Here is a 26,927-nt window from a genome sequence, read left to right on the forward strand (position 1 = left end):
AACAGAATTTTCTTTACAAATGCATTATATGAAAACAGAACTGATCTGACAGCTGTATTCTTTATAATACTGTCACATAGCTTTACAGCTGTCTTATGCCTTAGGAGTTAATGCTGGTCCACTGACAGTGTGTGAGCAAAGACTGTATTAGATCCTTGCTTTGATTTCAATCTAGCTCTGTACTTTCTTATCCTGTCTAGAGTATTGTCAGGCTGGTACAGAACAATACACTTACCTCCATCTGCTGAATCCCCTCAGCAGCTCTACTGAGATTCCAGGCCTTTCTTCAAGCTATGCATTCATACCAAGGAGGTCACTGGTACCCGTAGTCTAGCTCTCTGCAGAAAGTACGAAGACTGTTTTCACCAGCTACAAAGCAGAATCTTAAATAGCAGTGCCAGCGTGAAGGGGGTCATCACCACTGACCAGTTTCCATGCAGTCAGTGTAAGGGGTGTGTTTCATCCAGCGGTTCCATCTTTTCAGGCAGACAACTTTTTTCGGGAGTTGTCAGCTTAGATACCCTGAGCTGCACTGACCTACATATTGTTCTTTAGAACAGGACTCATTGGAAAGCAGGAGATAAAAAATCGCAGGTTTGCCACAGACAAACATGAAAAGGGGTGGGAATTTCCACATCATTAGAAATGGTTCTCAGTGTTAATGAAGTCTGTTAACATTATGAAAATGCTTTGAAGTATTCTATTGAGTTCTGGAGCGGCAAACCTATATTAATTATGGTGACTTTTTAAGTTAAGAGTATTTAAATTCAGAATAAAGAACAAATCTACTTTTCCATTTTACCCCAAAACTCTGTTCTATGTGAAGATTGGGGAGTGAATGTCCTTTATGAATACTGGATGTTGAGGTTTGTTCCCTAGCCCTTTCCCTGGTGCCTTTTATTCAGTGCAATACACTGTATGTGTGTGCTGGATAATTAAAACAACAACAAAAAAAAAGCCACATGTTTTGATCGATGTTTCTGTCATGCCTCCAATATGCTTTTAGAATTATAATGAAGGGAAGCAGGTACTCTGAAAAATACTTAAAAAAAAAAAGCACCAAAAGCAAAAGTACTTTGTCATAAAAGAAGCATAATTTTTGAAGTGACGTTAACTGCTATTTTCTTCATTAATAAATACATCAGAAACAGTCTTTCATTATTATGAAGTGGGTACTATAGCACTTCAAGTTAAAGACATAAATGTACAGATTTCAGTGGAATTGTACAATTTGTGATTAAGACATCCTATAATCTGTTTGAAAGCATATGTCTACTCTTATTGTAGCTTGAATGTTCCCAGTAAATGCAGGATGATTTCCCCTCTACTTCTAATTAATATCCTGTTGTTACCAGAGTTCCTGGTACCAGCATGATAATGAGAAAATACATTTTTATTTCTTGCTATTGTGGATTATAAAGTAGGAGAAAAATGAAAAGTCTAAATTATCTTCCACTGCATCTCATAAAATTGTATTCTCTGTGCCTGAACTCTTACCTTCTTAAGATTGGCTCTCGGTAGCAGAAGTTGGCTAATTCAGGTCATGACATAAATAGAGCTTACTGATTTGGTAAAGATATGTGACTTGTTTAAATTTGGCTTGGGACAATAGACTAATGTCACAGTAAGGGCAAGGTACACGCAGATGTTTTTTGATTCTGTATTGCAAAACCTGACCTGGAAGTTCTGATTCAAGAAATAATCTTTTCTTTTACTTAAGCTTACAGACACAAGTTTTCTTAGCTGTAAAACCTAGCTTCTGGCTAAACACACGAAACTGTGCATCATTGGGTATCCTTGTTAATTATCACAGACAAGAAACCTGAGGACTTAGCAAGTCCTCAGACTGGCTGGTGCCTCAGAAACAAAGTTGGGGCTCCTGAGTCTAGTATTGTTCGCACTGAAATCATACCTGTTCTGATGAATATATATGTCCAATCATTTTGAGTCTGTTTTCCTTCAATGGTGCTTATTTCACCATAGAATCAAGAACGTTAGAAGACAAAGCCAGATAAATCTGTTTTGAAACACCTCCCTAAGAATGTGTCTTGACGCACCATTTGACACAGCAATTATAACCTATTTCTGAATAATAAAATTGTCCACATTCTATCTGTTAATTTTGGTTGCTGCTGTTTTATTCTTCCAGAAGTCCTGCACTGATTGGATGCTTCATAGTAGATAGAGAATATTTCCAAGAGATTGGCTTACTGGATGAAGGCATGGAAGTATACGGAGGAGAGAATGTGGAGCTGGGAATCAGGGTAAGGAATATAACCCACCAACAGCGGTGGCTTGCATTTAAAATGCAGCTTGCTTCTTATTGGGGGGGGGGAAATGTCAAAAATGTATGGATGATGGCATGCAAAGGAGGTCCACAGCTCTATAGTAGCATAAAGTGCTGTATTTGAGGAGAGGGGAGAAAAAAAAAAGCAAAAGCTCCTATAGGTTTTTAAAGAATTCATCTGGGACAAGGATAGAAATACAGAATTTGGTATTACTCTTCTCTCCAAGTAACAGTGCTAGAATTCTGCAGAGGTGATACCTAAAACTCCCTGCTTACCTATGACCTTAGACTCAGTAAGGAGGATAGTTTCTCATAGGTGTAAGGAGGATAGTTTCTCATAGGTGTAAGGGGAAAAGCCTTCCTAGATTACTTGGTTTATTTAAATTAGAAAAATCACTATGCAGCAAACTGGAATTTATGCATTTATGCTGCCTTCCCTCTGGAGGGGAATTAAAATAGCAATAAAGTGCAGAAGTGCACGTATTTTCTTCTTCCATCATGCACTCTTCATCTGTTTACTATATGCAGTATTGTGTGTGGTTTGTGTACTTCCTTCTGTACCTCTTCACAGCTAAACACCATTCTGAAAACACAGTGCTGTTCTGTTTAAGAATCTTTCTGATTTTTGGTAAAAGAGAAATTCTTAGATAGATAGGTGGTAATGAAAAATGGTATGATGTGTGTTAGAAAATTAAACTCTGTATTCTGCTATGAAATATTAGTGGAAGCTTGTATTCTGTGCTTTTTAGTTGACAGAATAAAAGTGTACTGTTACACAATAGCAAAAAAATGATTTTTTTTTTACTATAGAATCCATGGCTGAGACTGTGAGTTATAACAAAGAATACTCATTTTTACTTCTGAGTTCCTGAAATTCTTTTTCTTCCACCTGTCAGAGATAAAGTGTTATTGCAGCAAGACTGAAGGGCAGGTCCCCTCTTAGCTACATTAGAGCAGTTTTAAGGAAAGGGAGAGAGGAATGCAAGACTGCTGCTTTTAATAACACCACTGTCCTCGCTGTGAGGGCCAGAGAGCCACCTCTGTTCCTCAAACCTGATTTTGCAACTCAGTGTTGCAATGAGCTGAAAATTAGTGTCACTTTGATTTTTCTTGTCTTTTTTCAACTGACAAACTATTGTCTCCTTGTGAGTGCAAGGAGTTTTACCTAGTTTTGCATCATGAGATATATCACAGTATCACAGTATCACAGTATGCTAGGGATTGGAAGGGACCTCAAAAGATCATCTAGTCCAATCCCCCTGTCGGAGCAGGAACACCTAGATGAGGTTGCACAGGAAGGCGTCCAGGCGAGTTTTGAATGTCTCCAGAGAAGGAGACTCCAGATATATGCTGTCCAGTCAGCTATACTTAGCCTTGCAGAAGTTGATTGGGAAGAGTACTTTGATAGACAAGACCAGAGACACACAAATCTCTGCTTAATTGAAACTTTGGAGTAGACTGGATCACTGGAATAAGGCCCAACACTGCTCTGATTTCCTTATGGCTTTTTGTCTGTCTCCAGGGAAGCAGTGCCTGACCTACATAAAATACTTTCATCTGTAACAGATTGTGGTGTGCAAGGTAGCATAATGTATGCTGCCTCATCTAACTTTATCCTGACTTGGATCTGTGTTCCAGGCTGTATCAAAACAAATTACTAAGCTGTAATGAACAGATTTTTCAGCAGTTTATTACCAACTCTTCTCACAATTCTCGGTATATCCCAGATAATACCAGGATGAATATAAATGTACAGTGCAATATTAGAGCTTCTAGGAAGCGTGGTATTATTTTTACAGATGTTAAGCTTGAAAAGCAAGCTCCGTCCCTCAGCCACCTGCTTCTGGCACACACCTGGTGGCTGCTTCAAATGTGCTCTCATATTATGGTGGGCAGCCGTGTCATTCAGGTGCCTCCTAAGCTCTTGTCCCTAGAGGTGCAGCTCCCAGGGGCTGCCTTTCATTTCCTTTAGATAGGGCTGCACAGAAAACTGTGTTCAGTGGGTGATTTCAGGCCAGATAGTCTGTCTCTGCTGCTGAACTGCATTTTCATCTTTGCAGCACCAAATAGGCATCTCTAGATTACTTGTGTTGCTTTCAACTGTGAGGCCTACGATGAATCACTTAATAAAGACAGTAATTGTTCTACAAAAACTACATTATAATTACAGTATCAGTGCAGTAAATAATGTTTCCATTTTAAACGCTCTCCAGTCGATGACTACAGATTGTTCACTGTGTTTCATCTTTCATTGCCATTTTCTTTTTTAAGAAGTATCTAGCTTTATCTAGTATTCTGTAGGGGTGGAGAAGCAGACACCGTGTGCCCAAACTGACCTGGTATCCAGCCTAGCCAAGAAGTAGGATGCTGTGTATCACGTTCTCTGATATGATGGAGTTAATATCTAATGAAATTTCCCCCCCCGCTTTTTTTTTTTTTTCTATGGCTTGAGTTTCTAAGCAAATTTCACACAGCCTGTTCCCGTTCTTTGCAGTATTTAGGCACTGGAAGCCAATTCTTTCACTGGGAAATTTTATGCATAAGCATGTAAGAGCAAGCATCTACAGGAACAGGGGAGGTTACTTTCAACTACAGAAAGAGCAGCAAGGGTTGGGATCATTTGACCTACCTGGTTATCTTAAACACCCTAAGTAGAGCATGGTCCCGTGTCCTTATATTACTAATTTTCTTCCAGAGGATGTAATATTACTGAGAGCCAAACTCCTATGCAGACCAGCTGCAGCATCATGTGGTGACAGGACTGGGTAAACCGCTGTCTCTGTGCCTATGCACAGACTCAAAGCCTTATCCTCCATTTGCTTTGTTAGCAGCTGCATCTTCAGTGATGTGAGATAAGATTTCATCTCCCAGCTAAGATGTTTCTGAGAAGCAAAGTCTACCTATTTAGGATTTCTTTTCATTATAAAGGAGAAACCATTACTGTGTCTTCTAAAATCTTGAAATGGTTTGTTTTCAGCTGAACTGATGGGATATTCACTGTGCAGGGACAGGAATTAGACCCTGACGAAATGGAGACTTATCCCAGTATCCTCTCCCAAGAGGTATTTTTGTCACTGCATCATCTGCACAAATACCTAGTTATTTGTGTTACATGAGTGCAAGAAAATCGCTAACTATTGGAAACTGTATCTGAAGCATCCATTGTTGGTAAACCGTAACAAGTCACAGAAAAAAGGTCTTTGATTGGAAGATTATTCTCTTGACTCTGATGAATTAGTTTCTCTACTTAGCTCTATTCATCTCTAATTTGGTGTATTATTTTAGCTTCTAAGATTTTTACCCTTGTCTGTGGCTTTGTAATAACATTTGTAAAATATTAAACATATATTATTAAATAAATATTAATAGAGTTCTGTTGCCTTGAGCTAGAAGCTGACAGATGAGTTCAAAATATGAATGCATCTTGAATCTGAGAAGCAATGCTGTGTTTTCTCCTCAAGCAAGTATTTTCTTGCAAAGCTATTTATTTGCCCCAGAAGAAAATAAAGGCAAGCTGGTTGGATGCAAGACTTGACAGCATTCTTTTTGAGCAGCTTGGTCACTTTATCAGGGATTTTTGAAGGATTCATTTACTGTGCCCCGGAATCATATTCTTAAATTCATGTTAGGATGAGTAATGCTTCTTTTTGGTTTATGTTCAATCATTCCCAATTGAAGTGTGCTTTTAAGGGACCAGATTGCATTTGGAGGGCAAACTGGAATCGCATTGCTTATCCAAGAAACCGAATAGGAACTGTGTTGGTATCTGCCTTATAGCGGAAACAAAATGTGGGTGTAAGGCTGGTATTTCTCACCATTACTTGGGCTCTGCTTCTGGATTGTGCTTGCACAAGCACTACCTGTAGTTACAGAAGCCCCTACCAATTCACTGCAGTCAATTAGATGCATTCAATTAGGTCCTGCATTAGGTAGTTCAAGTCTAATTTTCAGTAGGCTCCTTAAAGGCCTATTCCAATTCCTACTAAGTCAGCAGAAGATTTTCTACCAAGAGGAAGCCTGTAACAATCATTTTGTCTTTTAAAGCAGCCTATGTCTTTGATAAAGCTTCCAAATATCTGTTACCACAAAGTTGTTTGTACCACTTTTAGGGATGCCTGAACAAATATTCGGTGATTTGCCTCAGGTCACAGACTAAGTCATCATCAGAGTCAAGGGAATGTAAGCCCAGGCTTTGACTTAGAGTAATTATGTATGTCACAAAGACTTTGTGCTTGTAGTTGAATTTGTGTTCACAGGGATATCCCTGTGATTATATTATATATGTATAATCACAAGCAAGTGCAGATGTTTACATTTGCCCCCAAATCTCCATATTTATCTGAAAACATTTTGGAATTTTTCTTCTTTCCCTAGAAGTTTCCAGCAATTTTACCTGTCATCTAATACAGGCCATGAATTACATGAAATTATGAATATATTACATGTAAACGGGTGTGTGTTTTTATTAAGGAAAGCCTTTGCACAGCATACAAGCTAGGGTGTAGTTTCACAACACAGAGGCTACACTGGTTTTCTCCTTCTCCTTGCTATCCTCTTGTTCGGACTTGCGGCACACCAGTGCTTTGGCTCGGCCAGCATTGTTGTCTGAATGGCTGCCTCATACCCAGTGTCTCGGAACACCTCCAGTTCAGAAGTAAACCTTTTGTAACTTTTTTTTCAACTGCAGGGTTAATTTTAATGTTAGTCAGTTTGTGATGTACTGTGCTGCCTGACAAACTGTTGTGTTAGGAAAATTGAGAGGCCGGTGTGCCAAGAGGTAGAAAAGGCTGTGAGGGAGCAAAAAAAGGGAGGAGATTTTTCACCGAGCTGCTGTATTGTGGAACTGTTTGTGTGGAGAGTGAGCGGTGGGATGTGTCATGTGTGCATGGCACCTTTTTTTGTCCTTGCTGCTGGGTCCCCTTTCATGGCACTCCACTGAGCAAAGTACGTCTTCCCTAAATTCCCTTTGGGAAAATGAATCTAGTTGTCCCCCGTTCTTGCACTTACATCTACCATCACTTGCTGTGGTCTTAAAGCCATGTTTTTAACTTGATTTTAATAAGTAGGCCATAGCCCTTCCCACTAGGGAATGATTTGCTGTACAGAAAAAATCCTTAGTGTATGATCACAGGTGCTGTTCAACAGTATTAGGTTGATGATGTGCGAAGGGAAGGGCTGAGACGTACAAGAATAAGCATATTCTTGGTTGCTACTTTTAGAAACATTTAAATACTGCTTTTTGAGATAGTGATTTCTCTTCAACTTTACATTAAAGCTTTAAATAGATGTCTACTGTATTTTTATTCATTTTGTGAATTCAGAAGAGATCGTTTCTGTTCTGAACTCTGCAAGAAAAATTTATAGAGATTGACCAAATGTTACTTCTTACAAGAGGTAGCCAATGCTTTTCATAGCCCACACTTCACCAAGATAAAAATAATTCCTTGGCAGTGTAAGTATGGCATAAGTACTTGCCTAGCACCCTGTGTAACCAGTAATGTCTTCTCAGTGTGGCCAGAATTATTGCTAAGGTTAATTTTGTTTTGGAAAGTACCTCACTGTGTTAACAACCTGAATTCCAAGATGACACAGACTAATGTTCTCTATTTACAGGGTTGTAATTCAAAAAAAAAAAAAAAAAAAAAACAAAACAACCCAAAAACAAACAAACAAAAAACAATAAACAAACCAAAACAGCCTCTATTGAGAAAGTAATAAGTAAATTTTGATGCCTCCAAATGGCTGTCAGTCATGACATCAACAGAAACTGGCTTTCTGTGGCTTGTTCTGGTTTTATGTGAAACCTGCAGTGGAATAATTGGGTTTTTTCCCCCCGTTTTGCCCATGAACGCCTCAGCAGGTAACCTGCAGCTACAGCATGTGAAATTATACATACAGACAACATTACCAGTGAATCATTTTTGTGTTTTTGCTCTTTCTGGGGAGAGAACATTTTATTAGCTGCTCCCACAGGAAAGCAAATGATTGATACAGCATCAGCTAACATGTGGCATCATTATTCCCTACAAGTAAGGAGGATGAGGCATTTAGAGATTTCTCACAGATGTCACTGGTTGTGCCTGTGTGGTTGCGCATTGCCAACTGGGCACTAATATAGACATCTTGATGTTTTATGAGAGAAAATTGTTTATAGTGGTACGGAAAGAAGTAAAACAGTTTAAGTCAATATGCACTTACAAATTAGTGGACTCGGGTGAGATGAAAATTAATTAGTGCATTATTATAAGATAGCCTTATGTTTAATATCTTTCTGCAGTTTAAGTGACGACATGGTGGCAGTGCCATTGTAGCTTCTGATATTACAGTTCTTCATTGCCTAGTCTGTGAAGATTCCATATTTGTTTTAACATGATACTGAGGTGACATCTCCCTAGAAGTTAATTTCATGGAGAGTTTTTAGTACTGTAAGACTGATTTAGTAATCTAAGATTAGAGGAAGACCAGCATGGGAGAGCAAGGGATGGTTGTGGTGTAACAGAACTGAGCAGATGGATTCACCAGGATGGATCCAGTATGTTTGGGTCAAAGCTGCAAAGGCCAGATACCTTTACATGTGTCACAGCACCTTGTGTCATAAGTCAAGCAAGCGGGTCAGAAGACCAGCTTAGCTGAACAGGGAACTCCTCGTGGAGCTCAAGACAAAAAAAAAAAATTGATGATCTCTGGAAGCAAGGTCAGGCTTCACAAGAAGATTACAGAGCTGTGGTCTGTATATGCAGGGAGAAGACACAAAAGGCCAAAGCTCAGAGTTGAAACTGGCCAGTGTTGTGTCAGGTAACAAGGATGGGTTTTTTTTAAGTATGTCAATAGCAAGAAGAGGCCTAAAGAAAACATTGGAAAGATACTTGTTGAAGATGGTCATCTGACTAATAGGGATGAAGAAAAAGCAGAGACATTCAGTGCCTTTTTTGCTTCAGTCTTTAATAATACCAATAGACCTTGGGCTTCCCGGTCCCTTGAGTTAGAGGACCACGAGTGTGGGAACAGTGACTTTCCATTTGTGGAAACTGAAATTGTAAGGGACCAGCTGTATCGGCTGAATGTTCACAACTCCATGGGCCCTGATGGGATTCATCCCAGAGTACTAAGGATCTAGTGGATGTTATGGCAGGACCCCTCTTGATCATCTACCAGAGGTCTTGGGAGTCTGGGGAGGTTCCTGCTGACTGGAAGCTAGCCAATATTATTCCAATTTACAAGAAGGTCATGAGGAAAGACCCAGGGAACTACAAACTGTTAGTCTAACCTCAATTCATGGAAAAATTATGGAGAATATTATACTGGGTGCTATTGAAAGGCATTTAAAGAATAATGCAATCATCAGGCACAGTCAACATGGGTTCACAAAGGGAAAGTTCCGTTTAAGGTCACCTGCCTGGAAGATAAAGGGAGGGTGGTGGATGTAGTTTTTCTGGTTTTTAGTAATGCTGTCCCTCTCAGCGTTCTTGTGGACAAGTTGTCCCACTGTAGGATGAGCAGGCTTATGGTGAAGTGGGTGAAGAACTGGCTGAAGGGCAGAGGTCAAAGGGTTGTAGTGAATGGGACTACATCTGGCTGGGGACCGGTCACCAGTGGTATTCCTCAGGGTTCAATTCTAGGGCCAGTTCTGTTCAATATATTTATCAATGATCTGGATGCAGGAGTTGAATGCACCATTAGCAAGTTGGCTGATGATACCAAACTGGGAGGTGCTATTGGCTCTCTTGAGGGACAAGATGCCTTGCAGAGGGTTCTAGATAGATTGGAACATTGGGCAATGATTAATGGGATGAAATTTAACAAGTCCAAATGCTGAATTCTGCACCTAGGATGGAGTAATGCCAGGCATAAGTAGAATCGCAAGAGGAGTGGCTGGAGAGCATCCCTGCAGTAAGGGATCTGGGGGTGCTGGTCAACATCAGACTCGGTATGAGTCAGCAGTGTGCCCTGGCAGCCGAGAGGGCAAACCGCATCCTGGGGTGCGTCAAACACAGGATAACCAGCCGGTCAAAAGAGGGGATTATCCCACTCTATTCAGCATTGGTGCAGCCTCACCTTGAGTACTGTGTGCAGTTCTGGGCCCCACAACTTAAGAAGGATGTGAAGGTCCTGGAATGTGTCCAGAGAAGGGCAACAAAGCTGGTGAAATGCCTAGAATGAATGTCCTATGAGGAGCGGCTAAGGACTCTGGGTTTCTTTAGCTTGGAGAAAAGAAGGCTGAGGGGTGACCTCATTGCTCGCTACAGCTTCCTGAGGAGGGGAAGTGGAGAGGGAGGTGCTGAGCTCTTCTCTCTGTGTCCAGTGATAGGACACATGGGAAAGGTTCAAAACCGTGCCATGCTTCCTAGACAGGTGGTTGATGCCCCAAGTCTGTCAGTGTTGAAGAGGCATTTGGACAAGGCCCTTAATACCATGCTTTAACTTTTGGTCGGCCCTAAATTGGTCAAACAGTTGGACTAGATGATCATTCTAAGTCCCTTCCAACTGAAAATTTACTATTCTATTCTATTCTATTCTGTTCTATTCTAAGCTTGGTGTTCTGGCACTGATCAAGTCTTTAGGATTAGTGCAAGATTAACAAGACTGATCAAGCTAAGTACAACTGTGGTAAGGGAGAGAAAGGTAAAAGCATAAAAGATGGGAAGTGCACTAAATTACTCCATGAATAGTAAACCAGTGGCGATCTGGTTATTCAGTTTGCTGCTTTTTGCCTTTTAAGATGAAAAGTGATTTCTTTTACTTCCTATTCATGACTTAAACTTGGCAATGCAGTGATTTATGTGTCAGTTATTTGCTGTGCCTAGCAATGATAGACACATTTGAAAGAGAACTGAATGAAGCCGAATGCCTTCAGTGACCCTTGAAGCATGTTATCTCCTAGTAACACAAGGCATAGAGTAGTTCCTGCAATTGTAAACCAGCAACACAACATACGTAGTTTAACAATACATTGTAAAAGTTTCAGGGCTCATGAAGATATGTGCAAAATTAATCCCTGCAGAACAAAACAATTTAAAAAGTACATAATGAAGCAATCAGCTAAACGAGGAAGGAAACTACTGATGATTTAATATGGGAAGAATCTTTTCATGTATTACTTTTTCAATGAGAGTGTTCTATAAAGGCACAATTAATGTACAATGAGGCCTATAAGGCAATTAACGATGACTTCAAAAGTAAAATTTAAGGGATAATTTACATTTTAAAATCTGAGAGCAGCTCTAGTTATGCTAAAGCCTTTTATTTTATTTTAAAAAGTCTTTTAGTGGGTTGTGGTTTTGTAGGTTGCTTACAGTTTCACGTTAAGATCATCAGCTTCATTATGGAAAAAAACTGTTCTTGCACACAAATAGACAGTTTACCTGAAAGTATGATGGGCTTGTATCATGATAAGTAGAATAGTCTTCAAAAACATACGAAGTAATTTAAAAAAATAACTCTCTTCAGTCTCTCATTTCTCTATGCATACTGTTCTGAGCTGGGACTATAGGCAGTCACCTCTTGAAATTAAGTTACACCCTAGTTTCCCACTCTGCGGGGCTACATGCCAATGACATGATTCTCTTTTCCAGCCCATTCAGCATCTAGAAGCAGGGAGTTTATGTGACTCAGGCCAGGATTCTATGTTTAATTCTACTGTTTGGGCAGACTTCTCCAAGGAGACGAAGCTGTTTGAGACCAGTGGAATAAGCAAAGCTGTGCGTGGTTTCTTGCTGAATTTGGAGAAAGCTGGATAAACCCATCAGTATTTATTGTCGCTACTGCAATTATTTAGTGAATATTGTCTGACTTCAGTGGAGATATGACCTAAATGGAGATTAACATGTTTCATCCAGTGAGTATAGTTTCTAGGTTTACAGAGACAGATAACCAAATGTACATGACAATCCAAAAAGTTTCAGGGTGTGATCCAAACCCCACTGATTGCTACTGGAAACATGAACATTGATTTCAGTGATCTTTGTATCTTATAATTGTCCCTATCCATTCTGCAGTCACTTGTCAAGACAGCAAAACAAAAATGCAGACCCAAAATGATCACAGACTTAGATCGTGGTATTGAATAAAACTAGTTTATTCATACTTGCCTGTAAAGCAACAAGCTCATTACTGGTTATCAGTAAATGATTAATAGTAATGACACAGGTTAACAAGATTCAAAAATATTGCTTAAATTGTTCCCCAAAATATATTTTAAAGATATTGGTGACTACTTGTTTCCATAGTAATTAATTCACGCTGACTATTTTTTTTATCTTCAGGGCATCTCTAATGAATTCTTCAAATGTTGTCATTTGCAGACTTCATAGAAGCTAGAAATTACTCCAGCCTTTTTAGAAATCACTTAATTATTACAAAGTTTTGTTTGCAGTCCAAATGAAATGATGGTTTCAAACAAGGTCACATCAGTTCTTGGAGAAACTGCATGATCTGTGTAAATTTAATGAATGCAGTACATGCTAATAAACTGCTCAGCATCATGTAGGGTTTATTTTTTTATTAGATTAAATTTCCACAACATGAAAAGAACGCTCAGTGATTAAAGAGATAAAAAGAAACACTTTTAATGAAGAAGTGTTATATCATTTTATAATGAAGTATAAATTAAATATTCGAGAGAGGGATCAGCTTCAGAGTGGTAATTGTTTTGATTAAATATGCAAATTCAAATATGTTTAAATGCAATTGAAAAGGATTTACTAAAGGATGTGGATATAAAACAAACTAAATAGAAATGGACACCCTTTGTCTAGTGAAACATATTTTCTAGATATAAATGGAATTTGCTCTAAAAAAAAATTGTGACCAAATTGATTTAGACATTTCTAAGAAAGTGTGAGTCACCCGTCTCTGCTGCACACTGAAGGCTGTGCAAATGCTGTCACTACTGCCGTCGGTTTGGTGGGAATGGGTGAGGGATGATAGCACAGCGGTATTAGGGGTTAATGCCTTTGCGAAATGCTTAAGGGAGCCATTTGCTGTGTTACTGCTTCTGTAGCTGCCTCAGCTGTGCCATCCCACTGCACTGCCCATACGTTGGTCCTTTACTCCTTTAGCAGAGTGCAAGTTGCAGCTGATCTGTCGTGCTACCGCCTGTGTTCTCTCTGCAGGTTTATGTGTTTCTGCTTTCCTGGCTCTTCCAATGGGAAGAACAGGTTTTCTATTTGCTCTCTGGGGCTACTTTAACCTTGGTGAACATAAATTCACACTCATGTAGGGCCATAATTATAGCTTACATGTTAATGTACCTTCAGTAAATTAGCAGTAAGAAATGCTTAGAGCTTGGACAAATTCTCCACATAAGTCATGACAACTTAGGATTTAAAAGGGAGATTTCCCCCCGCCTCTTTTTCTTTTTCCCCCAAGTAGATTTACGGTATTCATTTAATGTTCCTATCATCTCCCGCTTGCTTTGCTTACTTTAGGTCATAGGCATTGCTGATTTTCGTCTTTCAGCTTTGTAAGTGGTAGAAGTCACCTTGGCACTGCTACCGTCCCTTTACACCTTGAATCTTTTAATGGAATTTTACTACCTTTTCTAGCGATGAAGGAACCCTTTCAAGAGGAGGAAGCCCTCTAAGCCCTTCTTGGGCCTATACCAAATATATGAACCTCCTTAGGAAATTCAAGAATAAAGAGCCCTTTCTAAGGTATTCTTGGAAGGGGGTATTGGAAACACACTGAAGTGGATTATGAGAGCTCTTTGGAAGAGAAATTCCAGTCAGTGTGTTCTTTTTCTAAAAGACTGTTTGTGCAAAGTGAACCAGTAGGACCAGAACCTCAAGAAATTCCTCCAAAGGAAAGCAAACTTTCTGCATTGCTGGGGCTCCAGCAATCATGCTGCGTGCTCCCAAAGATATGCAGTCCCTCATGCTTGAAAACTTTCTAAGGTCTTTGCCTTAAGGCAAAGCCTGAGACCCATTGGTACAGCGTTGCAATTGGTGCTTTTGCAGAATGAAACATGAGTTGCTATTTATTGTGTCACAATGGTGGAAGCATATGGGGTTTTTTGGTAAGTCTATATGTATGTTTAGGGATTTGGCAAGAAATTGAGACTATTACTAGTAATTTCTACCTCTTGGTACCATAGGTAAAACATCTTCATGGGCAGCAGGAAAAGGTGCTGTATTTCCTTTTAACCATATTTTAGGTAATTCATCGAGTTTCTTCCTTGCAATTTGTATGAGTGGGTTTTTCATTAAGTATTACTGATTGCAGCGACAGTATGCTTAGAGATATAATGTTTTATTTCAAACCGTTCCATGTGGTTAAATAAAGTATTTGAAGCTCTTTTATCTTTAGAGTTCCTACTAAATTAATGAGTGATAATTTGGTAAAGCTTCACTGATTTTAAACCTTTGTATTTATTTATAGCCATCACATAAAATAACAGTGCTGGAGAACTAGAAAGGTGCTATCCACTATGGATGAAGCCTAAATAAAGATTCCTAGTGACAGCAAAAAAAGACCTGTGAAATTCACAGAGGAAACATGCAAAGGCACGAGCAATAGACCCCTCAATTGCTGTTCCTATTTCTTAACTATAAAGACAATCTCTTGTCTACAGGAATTTTATTAGATGAAGAACTAACCACTCTAAAAGGCTCTGAACTTCCCTCTGAGTTGAGTCTTTAAGAAAATATGTTTCTAAGTATTAAAATATTAATTTAAAAAAAAACAAACTAAAATTGTCTTTGACTAAAAGATGTTGGTTCCGAGTAATTAGTGAGTCTCTCCTGTGCACTTCTGATGTGAGATTTACACCTTTTCAAGATATCTTGAAAAACCATCCAACCATCCAGAATGGCTCCAACACAATGGTTGGAGTACCATGGGTTTGTTTACACAAGTAAAGGAGATGGGGGGAGCTAGGAATGGTCAGATTCAAGTGGACAGTTGGTCTAAGAAGGAAAGGAAGAAAAAGTGGATGGGTGGTTTTGACCTAGCTGCAAGAAATTCCTTTATTTCAAATATAATCAGGGAAGAATGAAAACACCTAACGCTTTCTGTAGCAGTCAATTAATCATGTTACATTGTTTAGTATTCACATATCCTGTTCAGCATAGTGTTTAATATTTAGAGTATGACTAGCAAAGCCCTTCATTCCTTGGCTGGAGATTTTGCACATGTTTTGGGGAGCTGGGAATCCAGAATCCCTTGAGATTCCAGGAGAGTTTCATGCCAATTGAAAATCCCACTTTAATGCCTACCTACATTTTCCTCCGTTGCAACTGGCCTGTCTCCCTAAGTGCAAGCACATGTTTGGAGAAAAGAGCTTTCTCACTGTACTGTAATCCCACTGGCAAAGAATGCTTGCGGGAGAGAAAGGTACTATGGCTTGTCCTAGATGTGACCAACTGAGCAAGTCAGGATTGGGCTTTGTGCCCTTATAAAGTATTGCATCTGCTTTCACTCTGCGAGTGCTCTACAAGGCTTTGTCACCTACGTCTCAGGGTAGTGCTGCTTGTTTAGTGCTGTAACTACAAGCTCTGCGTATGCTGTAACTTATGATTCCCGCATCTTCAGATCACGTGTTTCTCATGTCTTCCTCTTTAAAAAATCATTAATGAAAGGACTTTTATTTGTCTTGATATATGGAAACTAATAGCATGTATCTCCAGTCTGGTTTTGGTGCATGCTAATCACTTTTTCAGGGATTGCAGGAGATATTTCCTTAGAAATAATAGGATTTTGTTTGGAAGCTGTTTAATACAACCGGCCTGTTCTGTCAGCATCTGTATTGACAACTCCCTCTTAGCATTAAGTTTTTAAGTGAATCCATGGTTCTTGCCGAGTAATTAATTAGTCTTTGGAAATAGAACAAAGACTGACAGTGTCTGAGAGAAAGGAGTGGCCACCAGCTTTGATTAATTGATGTTTATTCAGGTAGTGGGTAATTGTTATTTACAAACTATATTAAAGACTTTGTCGTCTCAGGATGTTTTCTGAAAACACATGACTTCATTATAAAGTCAAATTAGATTTTACTGATTACTGAATCAGTACTAAAATTATAGATGAGTCCGCTCTTCAGATTTTCCGATCCCAGAAATTTACTTGGAAATTCAGCTTATTGTAGACACGAATTTTTGGCTCAGCTTGTTGTCAAGATCGCATTCAGACCTAACTCTGAAATCCCACAAAAGATTTGGTGTTCACATGTTGCACTTGGATCAGGGCCATCCCTAGTTAAAATGAGCAAGGGCTAGGCAGAGTAGCCAGTGCATGCGGTATGTAAATTGTCGTGTCCTAGGCTAAGTTATGACCATCTCTATATCTTCTGTGTCTTTTGTGATACTAATTTAAACAATGTACAGTGTGCAACTGAAACAATTTATAGCTGGATGTCGATGCTGTAATGAGAATTGTCTTGGAGTGAAAGCAGGCATTGTGTGAACAAAGCCTGATGATACTTCATGTTTAATCTTTATTAGGAAATATAGCCGAACCATTTAGGATTAAATGTTTGACAAACTATTATTTTTATTAGATCGTTAAACTGGATTTCCTGCTTTATATGATGTTCAGAATGACAAAACACAAATGTTGTTTCCAGATTATTTAGTCTTGTGCCAGATCAATTGCCCATTTATTTCTAAACATTTATGATCATCTCAGTTTTGCCCTGATGTTGGTAATGGTTCTGTTTATCTACTCTTACCGTTTTCCACGTTCTGGACACGGAGATATGCTGAAGTCTTTTCAGCTCCCTTCTCAACTGTACAGTAGGTTCATGGGATAGCTCATCTTCCAGAGAGCTCTGAAAACCAAGGCTCTACCTCTTCTCCCAGCATATGCTGAATGCAATTAGGCACCAGTTCAGAAAAGGCTTTGTAAACATTCTGAATCCATGCCACATTTTCTGGTCTCAGGAGCTGCCAAGTGCCTAAATACTGTATTCAAGCCAGATGTCTAAATATATAAAATGAATGACTGAACAAAGTGCCTCCTTAGTAGAGCATATGCCTATAGGATGGACAGACCTGAGGTGTCTGAGGTCAGCTCCAGAACATGATGTTCTGCCAACCCGCATGCCTGGCCACTAGGAGGGAGACCAGAATATACTCTCTCCTGGATGAGCTGTATGAAGAAGGTGCACCTTCGCTCTCATTTTTTTCTCTCTTGGTATGGGTTACCAAGCCTCAGGAATCTCTGCTAGCAGTATCATAAGGCAAACTCTGTCACTTCTCAGTGAGTACACCTGCTTCTGGGACACTGAGGTACTTGTTCAGCAGGATCAAACATTTTGAGTACATCTGGGTTTTCACCTGAGCAGCGTCGACTCAACCATTATGAATGGGCTGCCTTGATCTTGTTAGGAAGTTTACGTAATACAGGATACACAGAAAAAGAGCTTCTATGTAGAATAATTCAAGTACTTCATTGACTGTTAAGGCTGCCAAAGTGGTTTTCTCTTTCATTGAAAGCAGAAAGAGAGAAAATCAGAAATGAATGCAGTACTTACAATTAACATTATGGACATTCCCACCTGCGGTAGTGGGCAAAACTGGAACACATTTGAGCAGGTACAGTAACCTGCATCCTAAATGTATTATAATTCATAAGAATAGTGTATGCTGAAATTGTTCATAGAGCATTTTTGCTAGGCAGTCTTTGTCACTCTTTCTCAAAAGAAATAAAACTGATCCTTTCTGAGCTGTGTTTAAAGCAAAGTGTAAATTGGATTCATATTCCTAATCTTCCTAGAACCTGAAACTTTGATGATCTTAAAAAGTTGATTGGCTTAGTTTCCCTTTTATGTAAGGCTGGCCAGTTCAAGACTCTGAATAGTGCATGTATGCATTGAGATGGACTGTGGACAGTCTTAGAAAAACGCCTGCAAGGCATTAAAACTTGAACCCAGATGCTATTGTTTTGGCTGCCCTATAAATATTTTTATTAATAATCTTGAGAATAGCTAAATTGATCCAGGAAGATTGTGATGAGAGGCTACTGGTAATGTAATAATTCTCTAGTAAGATTAAGTAGTAATAATAATTCATGGTAAGACAAGGTAATAACTCTTTCCTCTCATAACTGTCTAAAGAAACCCTCAGTATAGTCAAATAAGTCTTGAGTAGTTACTCTCCTTTGTAACAATGACAAGCTTAGAAATAAAATAATTTCAGTGCATTTATTAAAGGACAGCAGTGGTGTAGGGAGCTCTCACTAACAGAATGTCTTTTTTCCTCCTAGGTATGGCAATGTGGAGGAAGTGTTGAGGTTCTGCCTTGCTCCAGGATTGCCCACATTGAAAGAGCACATAAACCATACACAGAAGATCTAACTGCTCATGTCCGGAGAAATGCACTAAGGGTGGCTGAAGTCTGGATGGATGAATTTAAGAGCCATGTCTATATGGCGTGGAACATACCCCAGGAGGTGAGTCACAAAGAGGTGTGTTTGCGGGCTTTGGCTTTAGATCCTTTTGGGTTTGGTTCCTACTCTGAATTTTGATTTTTCTTCTAGGATTTTATTTGTATACATGTATGTATGTATTTATGTCTTGCATATAGGCATAAGATATGCTTATATATAAAAGTACGTATGTAGTTTTGTCTTATTCTAGAGTAATTTCTTTGCCTTCAGGTTCCTTAAAAATTAATTTCTTGTCTTCATCCTCGCTGATGACTCTTTGTGGAGATGTTAATTAGTAGCTGCAGAAATGTGGGAAAAAGAAGCATCAAAGCTACATTACACATCTTATTTTGAATTTCAGTCTCTTATTTACCATCACAGAGAGCTATAATTCTGCTAGATTTGTGAGGGGAGTTCTGCCAAATGACAATCTATCGATTCAAGTGTGGGTGTATCACTCGAGTAATTTCACACCAGAGTAAGGGTGGCTGGTGGATGTCATGACATATTGCAGAATCTAGCTGCAGCTCCCTTTTGGCCTGCTTGTCCAGACTTCCACAGATGAGCAATGGTTCGTCCATTGTATTGAAAGATAACGTCAGATGGCTAACCTGAGAGTTCAGTTTGATATCTGATTTTAGTTGTTCTTCTGTAGTCAATGCTATTTAATCTATGAACTGTTAACAGTTATAGGGCTCTGAGAAAGGTGACCGTACTTATTCTGAAAAATATTCAGGGTCCACGTAGAATAGGCTGTTTCCACTTAGGGACTGGAAACCATGGCTGTAGTTGAATTTGAGGTTTGACTTACAGTGTGCAGTTCTCATCATGACAGCAAAAGCAAATATTCTAGACTTAATAAATGAACTTGGGTAATTTATTTTTTCTTTACTAAAATCTCTGTAAAATCACTGAGTGATTTTGCAACTGTTCAGAGAAACTGGTTTTGGTGCAATTTCTGGTTCAAGAAATAAAATGCTGTATTTCTCCTTTAGTTTAATAAGGCAAAATGGTTAAAAACCAAACCCCAGCTAGATATATGAATGCTGTTGTTGATTCAGCTGTTTTCAAGAGTTTCCTTCAAGAGTTTCCTTCTCTTGGTTAAAACTAAGCAATTTTGGCGAAGTGGGGAAGTCATTGTCCTATTTTCATGTTGCCACATAACTACCGTGAAAGCACTGAGAAAAAAAAACCTTTATGGTCTGGTATAGGGAAAGGACCTTTCTGGAAGGTAGTCCCACGTTCCCAGAATGCAAGCTACCTTTTAAGTGTCCCTGTTTTGAGTAATCACATGGCAGTGCACACAAGACTAAAGGCATTTCTGGAAGACAGGGTTAATTATTTTACATCAAAACAATTTAAAATGAATTGTATTTGTGATTAACCTGATAGATTTCAACTTCAGTTTCTTGTTTTTATTGTTAATCGTTTCCCTGAAGATCGGTTGATCTTCATTGATTGATCAAGTTTCAGTCTTTTGACTTGCAAGCATAGCACTAACACAGAACTTATAAATTCATTTTGCTAACCAGGATATACAGTATTATACACATATTTACATAACATTCATCCAGATATGATGGTGGTGGTGCTTAATCTTGTGCAAAGTTGAGATTTGAATGCAATTTGGAAACAAAATTAATAGACAATACAAAGATAAGTGGCTGTTATTACTACAAGTCTTGACTGTGCTGACAGATCAGAAAAAATAAGCCTGTTATAATAAATTTAAAAACTCATTTATTAAACAAAGGAAACAAATATATTTTATTAAACAAAGGAAAAATAAATGCAGTGCATGGATTGAACTGATTCCTTCAGGTCACAAAATGCATCAAGGTGTTTGCCCAGTAGATCATATTCTGCCAAAATTGATTCTGTTCACAGTTTTGAAGAGTAATAACAAGTTTTCTTACTACTTGAATCTCCAGTCATTTTCCCACCACAAATGTACTAATCATTGCACTGAACTGCTTGAATAAATTTCAATGCATATGATATTCTCTCTTCATCTTCACAAAGGCTACCGCTGTCAAACCATAGTGCAGACTTAAAAGCTGGAAATTGCAAGCACTAAATCAGCTTTTAATAGTGGTAGTCTCTTCTGCAATGTAATGACATGCCTCTGTTGTAAGGAGAAATCTGTTACTCTGTGTATGTACGGAACCTGTAGCAGAAAGAACCTTCATTTGTATTTCTCACTGCTGTAGAAAACCAAATAAACACACACATGCCCCCATGCTTATTTAAAATATACTGGGAAACAGCTTAGTTTTCACAGTTGTAACATGTATAAAGCCTGAATCTGCTTGTTAGCTAGTAATTGCTACAGGGTGTTCAGAGACAGTATGGCATCTTTGTGACCATCAGAAGGTTTTTCTGTCAGATGGGGTCTGTGACTTACAGCTGGACACATTCTAGTGTTGTTCACCCAGCTTCCATCTTTTGCCATATGGAAAATAGGGAAGGACTTAGAAGAGTTCTGGGGCTCTGTTTTGTTCTGACAAGTATCTTAAGTATCCAAAATCAGTTTTGTAATTTGAAGCTGTTCTAAGCATCTTTGTGTTCATTGTGCGACGCCTGGTGTCAAGAATCAGGCAAAGAGCTCCGAAGCCCTGGGACTTGTTTTTCCTTTCCCATGCTAAACTTTGGGAGTACTGAACTGATTCTAGAGCAATAGGAAACAAGTACATGTTTAAGGAAAGCTTTAGGCCTTTTAAGGGAAAGAGGAAAATACAGTACAAAATTACACTCCCAAGCACTGTAATTGAATCAGTCAGTATAAAGAAAACCTACATCGTTAGTGGGAGTCCTCTTTTATACATCAAAAGGTCAGGAGCAATGCAGTCTGGCTGGTATAGAAACATAGTAGAAAGAGAGAGTATTGAAGTGTAAAGGAGCAACCTAAAAAATAACTTGAAGCTTGTGGGACACTTGTAATACAGACTTCCAGTAGGCAGGGGGCAAAGAGATGGTGGATGAGAAAGGCTGGGGATGGATTAGGTCAAACTTAGATATCAGACTGGATGGCAATATTTCTGTTTCATCTTTGCTTACCTCAAGATTAAATTAAAGGCAAATTTCTGAAGAGGGACAATTTTCAAATCAAACCTCGCTTCAGCTTAGGCAAAAAAGTCTTGAGACATCATTGGGAGAGACATGCAGAGAGGACAGCCAGATAGCACGGCCAAATACTGTTACACAAGTGGATAACTACAGGAGTAAATCTCTATCTGGAAGCTGATGAAATAGCGCACTGGTAAATGGACTGTGTAGGTAATAGAAATGTGTTCACTTACAACATTGGGACTTTCTATGAAATATGTTACTCCAAAACGTTAACCACAGGACCTGTTTTTTCCATGGAAGAATTCCCAGATCTCTGAGAAGCCCCATAGTCAGATGTTTCCAAAGGTTTTAGTCTTTGAGAGTTAATAATAATAAAAAGGAGTTAGGCTCATTTGGCAGTGTGCTGTGACTGCCCTCTTGGGATCTCTGTGGATGGCTCTGAAGTACTGAGGGCTTCAAATGGGGATCTCGGATACCATGGTGATTTTTGCATCCAAACTACTTAGAGAAATAGTTTCAGAAAAAGCAGTTAAAACCCAAAGGAAAGGTTTTCAAGTGCCAGAAGCAAGAGCTGTGCTCATGTGTCCTCCCTTATGTTTTGGGGTTTGTTTTTTTCTTTTTTTTCTTGCATCATAGTCTCAGCTTTGGGGAATACACTGAGTTGTTGCTGGTGATAAAGTCAGAGTGCTACTTGTGAGCTGTTTTCCTTCTCCAGCTGCATGGGAGGATGCGATCACTGGGGCCCTAGAGGCTCTTTCTTACCTTATACAATAAACTGTGAGGAAACAAGCATTCGTGCCTGCAGGGTTGCATGGAAGAGAGTTGGGATAGATACACTGGATCAATTTAGTACCTGATCCCAGGAAGCCTTGTTAGTGCTGGAAGCTGTCTGGAATGTCTGTGTGCCGGCATCCTCCTTTTCCTTCACACAAGTGGCAGATAAACTGGCCAGTGCAAGTGCAGCTAGAGTGGTGCATGAGTGGGATTTGTCCATGGGATCATTTGGTTGTCTTACAGCACCCTACAGCATGTCCCTCTATCTAGTCACTTGCTAGAAAAGTCAGGAAAAAATAATCGCTTAAGGAGTAGTTCCATATAAAGTTTTATGGATTATGTAGGGCTTGAGGGGAGGGGAGTCATCATTTTTAAGGATTAATTTGAGTTATGCCTGTTTATGCCAGACCTCAGTTTCCTAATTTCTAGTATACTTTGCTAATGTGGAAGTCAATTTTACTTCAGTTAGAAAATGCTTCCATGATAAAATATACTTGTTCCAGATTCACATTAATTCATTGCTTTGGGATGTAAGAAGCAGTCATTGCTTCAGCAGCTCAGAAACCTAGATACTTATAAAGTTACCTTTTTGATGTTAACTAAGAAAATTCAGTGCTTCCCATGTTATTTTTAAATCATATCTGTTGGCTGAAAAAATGTTTGGGGTGTTTATGGCCCAGTAAAGGCTGTTGTTTAAGTAGATAGATTATAGGATTTCCCTGTGGAAATTTATTTATCCTGCATTTTGTTCTGAGGCAGAAGTGGTAGAGCACAGTGTGGAGCAAAATGTCTCATTTTACTTCCTGTCAAATAGCAGCCATGGATTTGCACTTAGATCCCTCTCTAAAAATTTCCACTGCGTGATTTTAATGTGATAAATTATTGATTTTTATATACAGGGACTTTATGAAACTCACGCTTTATGATCTGCTTTTATGATAAGTAGAAATTAGGTTAGCCAGAAATGTAAAGGAGAATAAAAATTAGGGGAGAGAATATTGTACAATTGCTTTTAACAAAAATAGCAACTTCCCATTTTACATTATGAGAGAAATTTAATAAGCCATATTTCAGAAAGGTGAGCAGAGCTTCTGCTCTTTGCAGTGAAGCAGTAAACCCAGACTTCAGAAATGGCCAGAAAGTGTCATATACTAATGATTAGGCCACAGTGGGACGCCAGCAATAAGGTTGTTTCTAGGGCAACTTTCTACTTACTGCCAATTACTTTTGGATTTGGAAAGTGCCAGGAAATTAGAGAACAACAGTGATACTCATTGGAAGCTAGATCTAAACCCCACTGCAGTCAATAGGAGTGGTTCCATTGACCAAAGCAGACTTTGGGAGAGACCCCGCCATGGTGACCTGTATCATATTTAACTGGGGCACTTATGGAGTCTGTGTGGGCAACAGACGCATTCCGCAACCAAAAGCTGGTATTTATCATAGGGCATAATCATCTTTGCAATGAGGGAGACTCTGGATGATTAGTTTACACAGAAGTGTATCACTGATGGCTTTTCTGCTTTTTCTGTCCTTTGTTTTATGTGTAGGACTCCGGAATTGATATTGGTGATATTTCTGAGAGGAAGGCCTTGAGGAAAAAGCTCCAGTGCAAGACCTTTAGGTGGTATCTTGTCAGTGTGTATCCAGAAATGAGAATGTACTCAGATACTGTCGCCTATGGGGTGGTAAGGATCTTATTTACATTTTCTGTTCTAAAAAGGTGGGGGAGAACGGTGTCTAGTGGAAGTAATTCATGAAGACAATGCCTGACTCTAAGTAGAAGAATCAGATAAACTTGAAGTCACTAGTTAAATAATTTGTTAGACTGGTTTGTTAGACAGCCGCTCTGCTGTAGTATTTGCTGAGGTGTTCTGAATGTTATCTTCCTCCCTGATTTTTTTTTTTTTGTTTGTTTGTTTCATGGCTTGCATTACACTCAGATACTCAAGGCATAATTTTTTAGACACACTGAAACTGTCAGTTGGAAGGTGTGTGGCAGCAGGTAAATTAACAAAATAGGCTCAGTATTTCAACTGCAAGCTTCTTGATACTGTAGCCAGATCTTAATTTAGAACCTCAAATGCCTGTATTTTGAGATCATCATCATCATTACCTGCGTGACACTAGTACCCTTGCCCTTGTGTATGTTGAAATCACACTTGAGTTGTACTGTGCTAATTAAAGCAGAGACAATTCCGCCCCTAGAAAACCGGCAATCTGAAGAGAGGGCAGGTGTGCATGACATGGAAGACGAGCATAGCAAGTTAATATGGACCCATAATAAGCTAGTAGAACTAGGACGTCCTTTGCACATTCTCTATCCAGTGTCATATTCACAAAAAATTATTCCTGTGAATTAAATTTGCCTTTTTGCATGCAAGTCCCAATTAGGAAATGTAACTAGTAAGAGCAGATCATACAAGTGAAAGATTTGGGTTGAGATGTTCCTCCTCAAAAAGAAATCCGAGTTGTGTGGCTTGCCAGTATGGCTCTGAGAAGACCCTTGAAGGTGCCATAGAGCAGCTGCTCTGTTTTGGCAAATGAAGTGCTTGTATGCCCCACAGCGTTCCATGACCCCTGTGATCATCAATTGAAATTATCATGCTTTCTTTGCATACAATAAAAAAAGAGAAGAAAAACACTTCCAACAAAGGTTTAGTCGTTGTTACTTTCCAAAATAGTTCAATGCCAAACATTACCAAAATCACACCAGTATGCAAGGGAGTCTCTCCCATAGACTGTGTGGAATTGCCCTCAGTGATGTCATGATCTAATCAGGAGCAGAGTTTCCGGAGGAGAAGGTGGCATAGCAGCTACTCATAGAATCATAGAATGGTTTAGGTTGGAAGGGACCTTGAAGATCAAGTTCCAACCCGCCTGCCATAGGCAGGGACACCTCCCACTAGACCAGGTTGCCCAAGGCCACAATTTTTCCCTAACATTCAATCTGAACCTGCCCTCTTCTAGTTTAAAGCCATTCCCTCTCGTCCTATCGCTACATGCCCGAGTAAAAAGTCCTTCCCCAGTTCTCCTGTAGGCCCCCTTTAGGTACTGGAAGGCCGCAATAACATCTCCCCAGAGCCTTTTCTTCTCCAGGCTGAACAGCTCCAACTCTGCTAATGGGTGAATGGTTCTGCTTGTAGGTACCTCTGGCTAAAAAATCTTTGATTGCAGGTAGATGTGATATTAGATAAAAAAGGAAGACAGGATTAACTCTGCATCAGGTAAGTCAGAACGAAAATCAGTGAGCAGGTGACCTGTGGTTTTATATTCTGCTGAGAGTTTTTCATCAGCCTTTGAAGGTTCCTTGCTGGCAATATACAAACCAAAAAGAATCAGAAGACTTTTACAGGCATACTGAACTCACCTGGTCAGCAGAACACGTATATTTAGGTACTGTGTAATAATGCACGTGATGCAGTCTTTTGTCTGCAGTATGAGAGTAGCCTCATGAGCTAAGATGTGAGGAGTAGGCCTTAATCATTATTTGTACTATCACAAAAGAAGTAGTGGACAGCTATGGCAACCTATCTGTACAGGTAAAAAGGGGAGTGTTTGATGAAATACACAGCTTACTGTTTTATAAATACAGTTGTTTGAAATGAAAAGATAAAGTGCGCCAATCTTTTTAGTAAAATAATTGTTTGTATCTCTAATCTTCCATCATGTTTGCTTTCCTGTTCACTTGCATGTCTTATAATGGAGAAAGTTGTGATATTTCAAAGCAAATCAGCTGCTTGGCGATTCTTTTAAGTGCTTCCATTTGTCTTCATTTTTTTTGTAGAAAATAGAGATATTGCTACTGTAGCATTATCATTAATTTAAAAAAAATACTGAGTAATTACAAAACTTATCTGAATAGTGGTGCAGGTTAGGATATAGCCATCTACAGTGTCACCGCCTATATTTATTTCCTGAATCGTAAATTTCCTCCTGTTCTGTGAGAGTTAGGAAAATAGTTTTATCATTTGTGTCTAGTTTATGCTGTGGCATATAGCTAGGGTTAGGGTGGGTGGCAGAGTAAAGGTTTGAACCAAATTTCTTTCTGAATTCTGCAGTACCCTTAGAGTGAGGAGAAAGCGATATTGGTGGGCCAAAAGGTGATTTAGTGTAGGGACTGGCTCCCTGATTTCAGCTTGACATTTGAGATAATTTTGCAAATTCAAAATTTCAGTAGTGTAGTTTATCTCTGTATGCTGTAAGGCTCTAAGTTTGAAAGGGAGCAAATGGCAGTATTGACTAATTATTTCTGGTTTTCAGCCTGGGGATTGGTGACCTTGTTATATTTTGGGTTGTAATTAAGATTAAGTCTTGGTAGTCTAAAACTGCATTACCCAAGTTAATTGTTGGTTGCCACAAAGCCACTAGATTTTGGAAAGAGATGGTTCCTAAGAGCCTGGGCCTCAGATTTTGAAACAGCATTATTAGTTAACTG

At 39.1% G+C, this 26,927-nt stretch overlaps 1 protein-coding gene across 2 annotated transcripts in view; it reads left to right on the forward strand.

Moving 5' to 3' along the window:
• Positions 1-26,927, forward strand: part of GALNT18 (polypeptide N-acetylgalactosaminyltransferase 18) — a gene marked incomplete at its 5' end in the record, with an annotated part of 240,618 nt that overhangs the window by 167,265 nt on the left and 46,426 nt on the right. The window contains 3 exons of one of the 2 annotated variants that reach the window (XM_082484792.1): positions 2,150-2,264; positions 18,485-18,670; positions 24,040-24,177. In XM_082484792.1, coding sequence (XP_082340918.1) covers positions 2,150-2,264; positions 18,485-18,670; positions 24,040-24,177 — 439 coding nt within the window. The remainder of the gene's footprint in view (positions 1-2,149; positions 2,265-18,484; positions 18,671-24,039; positions 24,178-26,927) is intronic. The other variant, XM_082484791.1, reaches the window with a different exon arrangement.

Source organism: Vanellus vanellus (assembly GCF_965231255.1).
Source record: "Vanellus vanellus genome assembly, chromosome: 6".
Taxonomy (NCBI): domain Eukaryota; kingdom Metazoa; phylum Chordata; class Aves; order Charadriiformes; family Charadriidae; genus Vanellus; species Vanellus vanellus.